This window comes from Drosophila santomea, chromosome 2L, assembly GCF_016746245.2.
Source record: "Drosophila santomea strain STO CAGO 1482 chromosome 2L, Prin_Dsan_1.1, whole genome shotgun sequence".
NCBI classification, from domain to species: domain Eukaryota; kingdom Metazoa; phylum Arthropoda; class Insecta; order Diptera; family Drosophilidae; genus Drosophila; species Drosophila santomea.
In genome coordinates this window covers 26,422,119-26,438,051 of record NC_053016.2, presented here as the reverse complement: position 1 = coordinate 26,438,051, position 15,933 = coordinate 26,422,119, and the positions used below count along the sequence as shown (strand labels likewise).

The 15,933-nt window shown below is 42.5% G+C and overlaps 1 protein-coding gene across 1 annotated transcript; it reads left to right on the top strand.

The window, feature by feature from the left end:
- The first annotated feature begins 14,400 nt into the window (after positions 1 to 14,400).
- On the top strand, positions 14,401 to 15,180 carry LOC122756509. Its single transcript, XM_044006337.1, has one exon. It carries the CDS (start codon positions 14,401 to 14,403, stop codon positions 15,178 to 15,180), a length of 780 nt encoding a protein of 259 aa, XP_043862272.1.
- Positions 15,181 to 15,933: the final 753 nt, after the last annotated feature.

Genomic DNA, 15,933 nt, shown 5'->3' with positions numbered 1-15,933 from the left:
TGCCACCAGGGATTTATATCTTCTTACGAAGTTTAGGTTGGAGGGCGTGACTTTGCCCTCTTTGTCGATCGCTGGCCTTTTGGCTCAGCGAGAGTATTCAAATAATAAAATGATATTTTACGGCTGCGTGCCGGAGTGAATAGCTGCTCTTTATTAAAGCTCTGGCTTAAGACTAAATACAAAAGAATATGAAAGTGTGGATCTACTCTGGCTCCAATGCATCACGCCATAAACCCATGGTCGGCAAGCCGACTCAGCATTTATGCAACATAGCTCGGTACCCCGGATAAGGGGTGTCCGGTTGCTGTTGCTGACCGTTCGTAGCGCGGAGCGCTGAACTCGGTTGGGGCGCGTCAGCATTGTTTATATGAAGTACTAGTGTTTGTGTATTGGTGACAAAAGTGTTGGTACTCTTAGTTGTTAACTACTCCCCTCTAAGATTATGACCGTCCTCGGTTATATTGAGTTTATCGATGGTTTGTTGAATTTCAGCGGAGGCTCGCCTTCTCCTTAATGCCAGAAAAAGGATGAATGAACCAATCAGACCAATGTTAATGACTACTCCAGCCGCGAACCAAAGTTTGGGGGGCCCGCGGCGTCAACCTCGTCTTTGAACCCTTGGATAAAGCGCAGGTTATCGTTGTTCATGCGGTGTAGCAAGGGCATGCTCAGTGCCTGGTCATGGCCGACGATGTTCAGTAGCGGCGATCTTGCTACGCCAGGCTGCTTGTCTATTGTTTTCCGGAAGCTTACGAACTCCGTTCCGTTGATGGTAGCTGATCGCTCGAATGTCACAAGATGTGTTCCTTTGACGAGCACCTCTGGACCGCCGTCCGTGCTGATGCGAGCTGTTGCCTCATTGATGATAACTATGCCGTCATCTATAGGCATTACTGCCCTAAGGTGACTGGATTGCGTGTGGCATTGGGCTGTATTTCCCGCATGGAGTGAGCGGGCGCAGGTTTCGCGTCGGGATCGCTCGCAGAAAGTGTTGTGAGTGGTTTCCATGCACTCGGTGAGCGAAAAGGTGTCTTCCTCGCACTCTGCTAAGGTGTCTTCATCGAGTCGCTAGATTGTCTGATAGTTTGATACGGGGTATACGAGAACCTTCTTACATCTGACCTTCACCCTAGGATAGGCTATTAGTATGTGAATAATGCTGTCGGACTGAAGAACCCTAATCTTAGAGGCTTCTAATAAGCTAACTATTGGAGTGTCTTGTTCAATTAATGAGCTCAAATCGGCATGATTAAGGATTGTGGGATTCACTATGTTAGCTTTAGCCAATGTGATTGTGAGAATTAAATTTTGGATCTCTGTTGTCAGCATTCTATTTCTCGCTAGTAATGCCTCATACAAATGCGGGGTGTCGACCAAGTCGTTGTTTCGGGCTTTAATAATTTTGTTTACGGTGTCGGTCAGTTTGTTTATTTGTATTTGGGTTTCGGAATTTATATTAATTTGCCTGGAGTTGGAATCTATTAGCTGGGCTTCGGTCATTTTGATCTTTAGAAAATCTGAGGCGTCGGGAGTTCCTGCAACTACCTTAAGGGCTGTACCTAAAAAGTCTAAGCTTCTAGCGATACGGTGGTGTATTTTTAAAACGGACAGCAAGTTTATAATGTGATCTGTATCCACGTCTAACAACTTGCGCATATGCGATTGTGGAAAGGAAGCGGACAATTTCTTTGTTTCATCTACCATGTAAATATAATCAGACAGGTTGCTCGAATGCCTCAGGCAATTACGATGCTCGAACACCAATACGTCTCCATCTACGACGGGAATGTATTTGGCGTGGGAAAAGTCGGTAATCCGAGCACTTGCCACTGCCAGGGTGATGAGTGTTATGATGGCGAACCTGCAAACCAAACGTAGAATGAGACCACGGCACAAATACTTAAATCTGGCTTACTACTAGGAATAGGCAAATAAAAGTGGGAATTTTATTTGAGGTTGTCCTTGTGGACCACCCTCCCCTTAATGAGAACAGACGTTCCCAGGTCTGCTTGCACCTTTTGTTCTGTGCATAACGGGGTTAGCTTATTTCCTAACCTTTTATTGTTTTTGACAAACACTTCTTCTCCTACCTCAAAAACACGGTTCTGCCTAGCTGGGTTGCATCTTTCGATGTTGTTTTGCTGGGCCTTTACCAGCCTGTCTTTTATGCCTAGGCAGCGATCATCAGAACCCGTGTGGAGAATCTCGACTGGTCTCTCCTGAGTGACAGAATGTAGGGTCTTATTATACTCTATTGTTGCCCTCAATATTAATTCTGTCGTATCGCTGATTTTTTTGTCTAACTTAAGACACCTGGCTATTTCTGTCAAGGTACTGTGGAATCGTTCCACTTGACCGTTTGACAGGCTATGCAGCGGGGCCGCATTTACAATGTCTATGTGGTACTTGTTTTTAAGTAAGGAGGTGATAGTCTCCGAATTGAAGGCGGCTTCATTGTCGCAATATATCATTTTGATTTTGGGAAACAAATTTACGAGTTGAAGCAGGGGCCCCGTGACGTCCACTATTGTTCTGGACAGCACTGGTTGCACTATTGCAAATTTCGAGAACTTGTCAACACATGTTAAGAATTGCTTCTTATCAGTTGAGAAGATATCGATGTGCAACATTTCGCCGGTATAGCCTGGTATGGGTGTTTCCCCGAGCTCTTGTTTTTTAGGATGCCTGTCGTATTTGGCTTTGGTGCATATTTTGCAATTTGCAACCACTTCCTTTGCTAGGCTGCTCATTTTGGGGAAATAGTAATCGCGGAGGACTTGCTTGGTATTCTCCTGAGCCGCCCTGTGTGCACGATTATGTTCTGTCGTGACAATTTCCAACTGCTCATTTCTATTCGTAACGTCTATAACCATATTCTTACAGTATCGGAACTGCGTAGCTGGGAAATGAGAAATTAAATCATGTTGAAAACTTGCCAGGGTGGGTAGATCGCAGTGTATCGCATTCACGACTTCGGGGTTTACGACCTCCTTCAGCATTTCCAAAATGGTGCTTTTGTCGGCGAAATTGATAAGGTGGCGAGTTTTACTGCGAAACAACACCAAGCTTCGTTTTAGTCGGAAACGTGCTTCTTCTATGACAATCTGATTTCTGAAGCAGTTCACCGGTTGGTCTGTCGTTTCGACCGTGTAGGTCAATGACAGTTCGCTGTGGATAGTCGCAGCGTCTGACTGAGGCTCATTTTGTAGGGCATTAATGTTCTGCCTAGAAAGAGCGTCAGCCACATGGTTATCTTTACCTGGTTTGTAGTGGATTTTTGCGTTATGATCATCGATATACGCTTTCCATCTTTTTATCTTCGGATTTGGATTCCGATCGGACACCGCGAATGTCAGCGGCTGATGGTCCGTATAAATATTTATATCGCGAGTGCCGTAGAGGTAGTGTTGTAACTTGCCCAAGGCCCACACTATGGCCAACAATTCTCTTTCATTTGTGGCGTAGTGTGACTCGCTTTCTTTCAGGGTCCTAGAGATCATAGTGATGGGTCTTTTATCTTGCGATAAAACCGCACCAATACCGTTCGCAGAGGCATCCGTCGTCAGATCAAATGGCTTCTTGAAATCGGGGTATCTGAGCATTACATCTTCAGAAGCCAAGATGTTCCTCAGCCTCTCAAATGCATCTCTCTGCAAATCACTAAACTCAATAGGTGTTTTCTTGGACATGTGTTTGCTGATAGAGCCGTTTACTCCTTTCAGCAAGTCTGTCAAGGGCCTCGCGATCGCCGCAAAGTCCTTCACGAAGCAACGGTAATAACTGGCCAGACCCAAAAATGACCTTAGCTCATACAAATTTGTAGGCTCTGGATATTCCTTTATGGCCTTTACTTTTTCTGGGTCGGTTTTTGCACCTCCATTGATAACAATAAATCCCAGATATTCAACACTCTGCTTAAAGAAGTGTGTTTTTTCGCTGGATACCTTCATATTAGCATTGCACAGGCTTTTTAAAACCCAATCTATATGCTTGACGTGGTCATTTTCGTTTTCAGAAAAAATAATGACGTCATCTACGTAAACATAGCATGACTTGCCAATTTGGTCTCGTAAGACGTCGTCGATCGCTCTTTGGAAGATGCTTCCCGCATTCTTCAATCCGAACGGTAACCGACAAAACTCATACTTTCCGCCGTTTACCGAAAAAGAGGTCTTTTCGCGGTCCTGTTCGGCCAAGTATATTTGGTGGTAGCCAGACTTTAGATCTAACGTCGTAAAGTACTTAGCTTTTCCTAGGTTCGCCAGTATCATGGAGATGTTTGGCATTGGGTATTTATCAGCGATGGTTTTTTCATTAAGTTTCCTAAAGTCTATAACTAAACGCTTATTTTTGTTCCCCAATTCATCCTGGCCTTTTTTGTCTACAACCCATGTTGGATTGTTGTAAGGCGATTTAGAGGTTCTAATGATGCCTTTCTGAAGTAAGTCTGCGATTTCTCGCTTAACAAACTCAGATACACCCATTGGATGCGGGTATAGCTTGGAGTATACCGGCTTATCATCGCTTGTGCGAATTCTGGCGACAACAGAGGTGTTAAACGGCAGTGCCTCGTTAGAGGCTGAAAATGATCTGTTTTCGAGATCTGTTGCGCTTTTACAGGCTCTGGCACGGCGATGTCATTTACGTTAGTAAAATTAACATTATCGCAATTATGATGCTGAAGCTTCTCAGAAACAGAACCATAATTTATCGTACCTTTCTCTGCGTCGAGTTTTGCTCCTACTTGAGCTAGGAGATCAAATCCAATTATACCATCGAATGGTGTCAGTGCGTCCAAAAGAAAAAACGCAGATGTTTTTCCAAAAATATTCATTAAACATTTTTGGTGAACCCTGTTAGAACCATGAATGGAACTAACCGTGAAAGGGGAATCGACGGGCACTACATGTTTAAGCTCCTTTACGGGCTTGATGTAGTTTTTCGCCGCCCCTGTGTCAATTAGTATTTTTAGTAGTCTCCCTTGGAGCTGTCGATCAATGAACGGTAGTCGGGAGCGCTCCCTAAAAAATTGATCTGATCATTTTCATCGGATTCGTCATCTAACTCGGTAACGGCCGCTGCGGCCGCACCATCATACTCGCCGCCATTATTCTCTTCAGCCTGTTGCATAGTGTTCTGCAATTTCTGACGCCTCTGCCCGGTCATGCGAGCGGAGCCGAATCTTTTCTGGCCTCGAGTACTCTCGGCCTTGGCGTTTGTAGGCTGACCGTTTCCAAAGGAGGTCGGTTGCCTTTGTTGGGTTACAGTGGAGCCTAACTCCATAGGCTCAGGTGCTTGATTCTGATAGCTGTTATTATTCTGGGCAAAATTATTTTGTTTACCCTGCTTCTTGTAAAAATGAGGGTTTTTCCCTAGGCCGTCCTCGGCCCTGCTATATTTTCCATGCGGCTCCTTTGAGCGGTTTCGATCCTTTCGGTGCTCATAGGCGGTTGCCTTGTCCTCTAAAACCTTTGCATATGTATTGGCAAAGTTTTTGCGTTCTATGGTAGCCTCGGACTCCCTAGCAAAAGCTAAAGCTGAGGGCAAATCCTTGGGCTGCGACGGCAAGACTATGGCCCTCAAGGGTTTCCTAAGACCGGCAATAAATGCGTGGAGAGCATCCTCTCTAACTTCATTATTAAACAGAATCGCACTGTCCGGTTCGTGAGTCATAACGATCTTGTTTGTTATTAACGTCAATCGTTTCTCTACATCGTCGTAATATTCCATTAGGCTAAGCTCTCCTTGCCTAACTGTTTCGAGTCCCTGCCTAAGCACGCGCAGCGACGTTTTGTCCGCGTAGGTACAATCCAGTCGAGCAATAATGGCATCGAAATTTAGGACTGTGTTATGGGCAACTAGTAGCCCTCTCGCTGGCCCCCTAACTTTGTTCCTGATAATCGAGACAGCTTGGTAATGTGCCTCGCTACCGTCATACCGTTTGAAGATTTCGTATGCGTCTACGGCTGACTGCCGCCATGACACATAGTCGTCCTGTTCCCCCGAAAAGTCTGGCAAGGTCTTCACAATGTCAAGCTTGACCTCGCACCGTACGTCAGGGTTTGGGATTATTTTTTTGTATGCCTCTACCTGTGGTGCTTCTACACGCAAGTTTTGCATCTGCTGTTTAACCTCATCTAATTGTGCCTGGAAGGCCTGCGTTAGTCTGTGTTCTTGTTCAGCCAAAGCCTGGCTAACAGCTCCAGCTATAATAGCTTGTAGCTGTGCGGCGTCCATGGCTGCAGTGCTACTTGTAGTATTCGGACAAAAACCTACTGGCTCTGAACTAAACTCGTCGTCACTAACGTCTTCGACTTTTATGTTTCTATATGCCGTCCAACTCATTTACCATTGGTTGACACCACGCAAATTAATTCTTTCCGAGCACGGTCGATCGGCTATGCGAGGCGTGATATTTGCACGCGCGAGAAATATAAGGCGACACAAAGGGAAAAAGGTGTTTCCCCTAAAAACGACAAGGAAAAGGTCTGCACAGAATTTACTCTTGTAAAAAGTAGGCTGTGTAAAATCAATGGGTCGAGGTAAAGTAAAGTAGAATTTACGTTTGGGGTATGCTACAGAATTTTCTGTTGGTAAAAGTATGATGTGGAAAATAATGCTCCCTAAAAGCATGCAAAAAAGGGCTGTTAGCTTTTTTATTTATTTAATATTCCACACAAAATATGGCCTCCTGACGTGCGGATATTCCTTCCCGTGGGATCCGGTACGATGCTGCCACCAGGGATTTATATCTTCTTACGAAGTTTAGGTTGGAGGGCGTGACTTTGCCCTCTTTGTCGATCGCTGGCCTTTTGGCTCAGCGAGAGTATTCAAATAATAAAATGATATTTTACGGCTGCGTGCCGGAGTGAATAGCTGCTCTTTATTAAAGCTCTGGCTTAAGACTAAATACAAAAGAATATGAAAGTGTGGATCTACTCTGGCTCCAATGCATCACGCCATAAACCCATGGTCGGCAAGCCGACTCAGCATTTATGCAACATAGCTCGGTACCCCGGATAAGGGGTGTCCGGTTGCTGTTGCTGACCGTTCGTAGCGCGGAGCGCTGAACTCGGTTGGGGCGCGTCAGCATTGTTTATATGAAGTACTAGTGTTTGTGTATTGGTGACAAAAGTGTTGGTACTCTTAGTTGTTAACTTGCACACACATACGTTGACCCAAGTCAATGCGTAACAACCGTTATAATTTGCGAAATTTACAACCAAGACGCCTAAATTTCCATGTCGGACACGAACCCAGATTTCTCCGCTCAAATTCGAGAGCTACAACAACATCTCGAGGCACTTCGGACAAACGTTCCTGCGAACAGAGATGAGACGCCGCACACACAACAACCCGCACCTGTGGTTTGCTCAAGCGGAGCGATCATTCCGTTTGCACCACATTGTCGACGACACTGACAAGTTCGACTTGGTGACACTGCATTTGGAAGAAGTTGTGGTTTTGGCTGTGGAGGACTTGGTCACTTGTGGAGCAGTTCTAACTCAGAACCATGACGGGATTCAGCTCCCAATAGCTTATGCATCACGTTCATTTACAAAAGAAGAAAGCAATAAGAGTACAACCGAACAAGAACTAGCGGCAATTCATTAGGCAATTACCCATTTTAGACCATACATTTATGGCAAACATTTCACCATTAAAACGGACCACAGACCATTAAAGTACCTATTTTCTATGACTAATCCCAGTTCCAATTTAACTCGCATGCGGTTAGAGCTTGAAGAATACGACTTAACAGTAGAATACCTAAAGGGGAAAGATAATTTTGTCGGAGGCGCTCTCTCGCGTATAAATATAACAGAAGACATGCAACATAAAGTCCTGAAAGTCACTACCAGGCAACAAAGTAGACAAGATAAAAACTGTACAGTAACAAATAAGGAACTTGTTGGAGCAGTAATTTATGTTAAAAAGAAACACTTGTAATTTGTAAACTTAGATATGAAATGTAAACATAGCAGAACAGCTTACATGAGAGCTTAATTGTATTTAATGTATTTAAGCCCAACGTACACGAAGTCATAACAAATGATGAAGTACGAAAAGTAGTCCCCTTGCGAATAACTGAATCTATTTGTTTACTAAAACGAGGAAATAAAGTTATTGCAAGAATTGATGTTGACGATTTATATACCAATGGTATTTTTGATTTAGGTCAGTTCTTCCAAAGGCTTGAAATGCAAGCCGGTATACTAAAAATCAGCCAACTCAAATTGGCACCGAGTGAAAAAATCTTTGAAACCATTTCAATAGATAATTTCAAAAATAGAGTAGAGTTCAAGAGTAGAGCTACTCCAGCCGGTGACCATTATAAAAACTGAAAAAGAGATACAATCAATACTGTCTACATATCATGACGATCCAATTCAAGAAGGTGATACAGGCATTACAAGAACGCAAAAATAAAAAGACACTAATATTGGAAAAATATGACTCGTCATATAAAAGAGTACATACGTAGATGTCATAAATGCCAAATGTCGATAACAACGACACATACAAAGACCCCAATGACTCACACAGAAACCCCAACAAATGCTTTTGATATAGTGACAGTGGACACAGTAGGTCCACTACCGAAATCAGAATATGGCAACGAATACATCGTCACACTTATATGTGATTTAACGAAGAATCTAGTAGCAATCTAGTTGCAAAAAAAAACGCATATACTGTCGCAAAAGCTATATTAGAAAATATTATACTAAAGTACGGTCCAATCTAAGTTTTCTGTGTTTGTGTATTATTATGTGCGTGTGCGTCTTATTTAATAATATTGTAGCATTTGTCTAATACGAATATATAAATTGTGTTGTCAAATATAAATATTTAAAAAAGAATATTAAAAAAAATAATAATAAAATCGGTTATATAGCTAACGTCAGGCGACGCATCGTTTATCTGCCATTTCGCTTAACTCGGAAAATATTAATAAAATTATGTTTTTACACAATAACATTGAAAATTAAAGAAAAAATATATATATATTTATAAGATAAGAATATAATGTATTATCAGTTATGTAATAATAAACAATAATATTAAAACACGAATTTAGCATCTTTTATTGAAACGCACACACACACCACACATACGCAGACAAGACATTCGAATCACCCATTCACTTTACTCGGTCTTCACTTCATTCGTTTCAGAATGTGCCGTTTGAATTGAATGAATTGAAGTAGGCGCGCGTTGCCGACTTCACTTCGTTCATTTGCAAACGCGCCGAATTCACTTCGTTCGTTTCAACACGAATGTCTCATTTGCCGGTTTGAATGGTGTTATGCAGCCCTCTATTGCGAACATCATATTAGTCTTCGCTCTCATAGCCTGGAAAGGTCCCGTTAAAGCTCGCTTTGCTCGTCGCCTTTGCAAAGAGTACAGCGAATACGCGATCATTTCGATTTTTCAACTCTGAGACGACAAACGCTCTGAAAAGAGCAGGCCACTAAAGTGAAGTGAAAACACGTGCCGTCTTTAAATAAAACAGTAATCGGTCAAGAAAGTGTAGTAAACCGTAGTGCATAAATCGCCACTCTTCGATTCCTAAAATTTGTAAGAAGTGTACATTGTATTTGCAAAGACAGGTAAATAAAAACACGGAACACCGTTATTTTGTGCAGAAACTGATCACGAGTTCTTTACAGAATTGAGGTACTGTTGGCCGGCAAAGTTACACGCCTATGTGCAGCCAAGCCACGCGGGTGCCTCATGCACTCCGACCAAGAAGCCAAGAAAGAGAAAGAAAATATTGACACGAAACGAACCAGTGATGTTGCTGCTGCCTCCGGCCGTATAAGAAAACCTTAAATTCAAAATACTAGATTTAAGCGATACGGTAACCCTATACATTTTAGCGCCCTTCTCTCGATACGACTTGATACGCGCGAATTGTGTGTGCCTTAATATAATAAAGCATTGTAATAAAAGATATACGCAAACTAAGTAAATGGCGAAACCAACATCGCTATAGTGGTGACCCCGACAAGCGCAAATGTGCGAGAATCTGAAAACAATTGTTCGTACTATTGTGAAATTCAAGTGTGTGAGTGTGCACACACATACGTTGACCCAAGTCAATGCGTAACAACCGTTATAATTTGCGAAATTTACAACCAAGACGCCTAAATTTCCATGTCGGACACGAACCCAGATTTCTCCGCTCAAATTCGAGAGCTACAACAACAGCTCGAGGCACTTCGGACAAACGTTCCTGGGAACAGAGATGAGACGCCGCCCACGCACACAAGTGTTACCGTGAATTTGCCAAAATTCACACACAACAACCCGCACCTGTGGTTTGCTCAAGCGGAGCGATCATTCCGTTTGCACCACATTGTCGACGACACTGACAAGTTCGACTTGGTGACACTGCATTTGGAAGAAGTTGTGGTTTTGGCTGTGGAGGACTTGGTCACTTGTGGAGCAGTTCTAACTCAGAACCGTGACGGGATTCAGCTCCCAATAGCTTATGCATCACGTTCATTTACAAAAGAAGAAAGCAATAAGAGTACAACCGAACAAGAACTAGCGGCAATTCATTAGGCAATTACCCATTTTAGACCATACATTTATGGCAAACATTTCACCATTAAAACGGACCACAGACCATTAAAGTACCTATTTTCTATGACTAATCCCAGTTCCAATTTAACTCGCATACGGTTAGAGCTTGAAGAATACGACTTAACAGTAGAATACCTAAAGGGGAAAGATAATTTTGTCGGAGGCGCTCTCTCGCGTATAAATATAACAGAAGACATGCAACATAAAGTCCTGAAAGTCACTACCAGGCAACAAAGTAGACAAGATAAAAACTGTACAGTAACAAATAAGGAACTTGTTGGAGCAGTAATTTATGTTAAAAAGAAACACTTGTAATTTGTAAACTTAGATATGAAATGTAAACATAGCAGAACAGCTTACATGAGAGCTTAATTGTATTTAATGTATTTAAGCCCAACGTACACGAAGTCATAACAAATGATGAAGTACGAAAAGTAGTCCCCTTGCGAATAACTGAATCTATTTGTTTACTAAAACGAGGAAATAAAGTTATTGCAAGAATTGATGTTGACGATTTATATACCAATGGTATTTTTGATTTAGGTCAGTTCTTTCAAAGGCTTGAAATGCAAGCCGGTATACTAAAAATCAGCCAACTCAAATTGGCACCGAGTGAAAAAATCTTTGAAACCATTTCAATAGATAATTTCAAAAATAGAGTAGAGTTCAAGAGTAGAGCTACTCCAGCTGGTGACCATTATAAAAACTGAAAAAGAGATACAATCAATACTGTCTACATATCATGACGATCCAATTCAAGAAGGTCATACAGGCATTACAAGAACGCAAAAATAAAAAGACACTAATATTGGAAAAATATGACTCGTCATATAAAAGAGTACATACGTAGATGTCATAAATGCCAAATGTCGATAACAACGACACATACAAAGACCCCAATGACTCACACAGAAACCCCAACAAATGCTTTTGATATAGTGACAGTGGACACAGTAGGTCCACTACCGAAATCAGAATATGGCAACGAATACATCGTCACACTTATATGTGATTTAACGAAGAATCTAGTAGCAATCTAGTTGCAAAAAAAACGCATATACTGTCGCAAAAGCTATATTAGAAAATATTATACTAAAGTACGGTCCAATCTAAGTTTTCTGTGTTTGTGTATTATTATGTGCGTGTGCGTCTTATTTAATAATATTGTAGCATTTGTCTAATACGAATATATAAATTGTGTTGTCAAATATAAATATTTAAAAAAGAATATTAAAAAAAAAATAATAAAATCGGTTATATAGCTAACGTCAGGCGACGCATCGTTTATCTGCCATTTCGCTTAACTCGGAAAATATTAATAAAATTATGTTTTTACACAATAACATTGAAAATTAAAGAAAAAATATATATATATTTATAAGATAAGAATATAATGTATTATCAGTTATGTAATAATAAACAATAATATTAAAACACGAATTTAGCATCTTTTATTGAAACTCACACACACACCACACATACGCAGACAAGACATTCGAATCACCCATTCACTTTACTCGGTCTTCACTTCATTCGTTTCAGAATGTGCCGTTTGAATTGAATGAATTGAAGTAGGCGCGCGTTGCCGACTTCACTTCGTTCATTTGCAAACGCGCCGAATTCACTTCGTTCGTTTCAACACGAATGTCTCATTTGCCGGTTTGAATGGTGTTATGCAGCCCTCTATTGCGAACATCATATTAGTCTTCGCTCTCATAGCCTGGAAAGGTCCCGTTAAAGCTCGCTTTGCTCGTCGCCTTTGCAAAGAGTACAGCGAATACGCGATCATTTCGATTTTTCAACTCTGAGACGACAAACGCTCTGAAAAGAGCAGGCCACTAAAGTGAAGTGAAAACACGTGCCGTCTTTAAATAAAACAGTAATCGGTCAAGAAAGTGTAGTAAACCGTAGTGCATAAATCGCCACTCTTCGATTCCTAAAATTTGTAAGAAGTGTACATTGTATTTGCAAAGACAGGTAAATAAAAACACGGAACACCGTTATTTTGTGCAGAAACTGATCACGAGTTCTTTACAGAATTGAGGTACTGTTGGCCGGCAAAGTTACACGCCTATGTGCAGCCAAGCCACGCGGTGTACATATGTACATATTGGCGCGGGTGCGCTGGTATTAGTGCATTCGCGAAACACATATTAATGCCAAGATTTATTTTCTATGAGATCGTAACTGGCGCGAAGGCTTGATCTGCGAATTAGAGACGAAAGAGACAAGGAAAAGGAAGCCAGAACACGTGGAGGAATCAGATAAAGTTCAGTAGATGACAGAAAAGTAGAGAAAATTGCCGTAAGTACGAATATATCGCTGATATAGGGTGCCTCATGCACTCCGACCAAGAAGCCAAGAAAGAGAAAGAAAATATTGACACGAAACGAACCAGTGATGTTGCTGCTGCCTCCGGCCGTATAAGAAAACCTTAATTCAAAATATTTTTTCTAAATATTAGATTTAACTTAATTCTAGACATGCCTTAGAAATGTAGAGTTAAATATATATATATGTACATATTGAAATTAGTTTAAGCGGACAAGAATATTTGGAGTACGAGTTGAAAAGAAACTGTGGCGAGACTGATATATTGGTAGCGTCACCTACACTAATACTAGTTTTAAGCGATACGGTAACCCTATACATTTTAGAGCCCTTCTCTCGATACGACTTGATACGCGCGAATTGTGTGTGCCTTAATATAATAAAGCTTTGTAATAAAAGATATACGCAAACTAAGTAAATGGCGAAACCAACATCGCTATAGTGGTGACCCCGACAAGCGCAAATGTGCGAGAATCTGAAAACAATTTTTCGTACTATTGTGAAATTCAAGTTTGTGAGTGTGCACACACATACGTTGACCCAAGTCAATGCGTAACAACCGTTATAATTTGCGAAATTTACAACCAAGACGCCTAAATTTCCATGTCGGACACGAACCCAGATTTCTCCGCTCAAATTCGAGAGCTACAACAACAGCTCGAGGCACTTCGGACAAACGTTCCTGCGAACAGAGATGAGACGCCGCCCACGCACACAAGTGTTACCGTGAATTTGCCAAAATTCACACACAACAACCCGCACCTGTGGTTTGCTCAAGCGGAGCGATCATTCCGTTTGCACCACATTGTCGACGACACTGACAAGTTCGACTTGGTGACTGCATTTGGAAGAAGTTGTGGTTTTGGCTGTGGAGGACTTGGTCACTCGTCCACCGGCAGACAACAAGTACGAAGCAATCAAAACTCCCTTGCTGCAGAAATTCGCTAAATCGCCCGAGTCAAAACTGTGACGACTTCTTCAGGGAGGAGGTGCCACCGGATTAAAGCCTTCGGAAATCTTGGCAAATATGCGACGCTTGGCCCCGGATCCTGGCAGCGAGAGCATCATTCACACCCTATTCCTCGCTGTGATGCCAGCCTCCATTCGTCCGCTGCGCACCGTATGGGATGAGTCGGACTTGGACAAGCTTGCGAAGATTGCAGACAAAATGCTCGAAGCCGTTAGCACGAACGCCTCGTTTGCCATCGGCACATCTTCAAATGCTGTTCCTCCAGCAAATCCGGCTATCTGCGCATTTTTCCCTGCAGATCCTTTGAAAGAACTTTCAGTCAATTTACGTTCGCTCATGCAAGATGTCACGGCATTGAAAAAGGATGTCAAACGCATCCAATCACGCAACCGATCACGCAGTTCATCTCGTGGCGCCAGACCAGCGGACAATTCCGGTCAACAGACATCAGGGGCACAGGAAAATCATTGTTTTTAACACAAGCGCTTTGGTGACAACGCAAATAAATGCCGACCACCCTGCGCACGCTCCACGTCGTTAAACTAGAGGAGCTGCCGCCTGACGCGCTGGTCAGCGGCAGCCAGGACAGCAGCAGCGATCCATCAGTTCAATCAGCTTTTCCACAGGAGCAGCGTTTGCACGTCACCGATCGTACTTCCAACATCAGATACCTCATCGATTATGGATCTGTGGTTTCAGTTGTACCTCGCACGCTGATTAAACAGAAAACCACCCAAGCCGAAATGACGCTATACGCAGCAAACCAGACCATCATTCACACCTATGGTAGATATATAACTAATCTGGACTTGGAGCTCAGACGCAATTTCACCTGGCCATTCATCATTGCGGTCGTACACACACCTATAATTGGAGCAGCCTTTTTAGCCGAATTCCAGCTTCTTATTGATCTCAAACACAGATGCCTTATTGACTCGGTCACAGGACTGTCAACAACCGCGTGCCTAGCACAGGCGAAGCAAACATCCGTTTCCGCTGTGCAGGGAATTTATAAATTTCGAGAGCTTCTGCAAGAGTTTGTGGAAGTCACTAAACCGTCATCGAAGCATACAAAGCAACATGATGTACAACACCATATCGAAACATATGGGACCACCGTTTCTGACCGACCACGACGCTTATCTGGAGATAAACTTGCAACTGCGAAAAAGGAAATCAACTTTCTAATCGAGCATATGTCGTCCCTCAAAAAGTCCTTTGTCCAGCCCACTTCACATGGCCACCAAAAAAGACGGTTTCTGGAGGGCATGCGGCGATTATCGTAAGCTCAACTCGATTACGATACCAGATCGCTATCCGATTGCACACATTCACGACTTCACCGAACAGCTACATGGTGGGAAATTCTTCTCAACGCTTGATTTGGTAAAGGCGTACTACCAAATATATTTCGCGGCATGGACTTCGTATATTGCTACATAGACGATATACTGATAACTTCGAAATCGATCACCGAACACGAAGAACATCTTCGAACTACAGCGATCACCGCGGCGCAACTCGAAGAGGAGCACGCCTCGGATTTTGAATTGACATGCATCTTGCAAGGAACTACTTCCTTAAAGCTCAAGAAAGTTTGTTTCGGTGGAGAAAGTTCGGTATACTGTGACGTATCCACACCAAATCTCTGTCCTTTTGTACCGCAATCACTTCGCAAACAGGCTTTCTCATATATCCACAATCTATCGCATCCCAGTGGACGAGCAACTGCCCGTCAAATCAGACAGAAGTTTGTCTGGCCTTCGATGAACAAAGATGTCCTCAAATGTTGTAGATTTTGTCTCCCATGCCAGCGCTCCAAAATTCACAAACACAATCACCTTCAGCCGGAAAAGATCGCTGTGCCAAATAGAAGATTCGACCACGTCCACCTGGATATAGTTGTTATGCCTTTACAACAAAACTACAGCGTTTGTCTTACCATGATTGACCGTTTCTCACGATGGCCAGAAGCAGTACCACTCACTAATATCACGGCCGATACGATAGCCATGGCGTTCTGGACACACTGGATATCC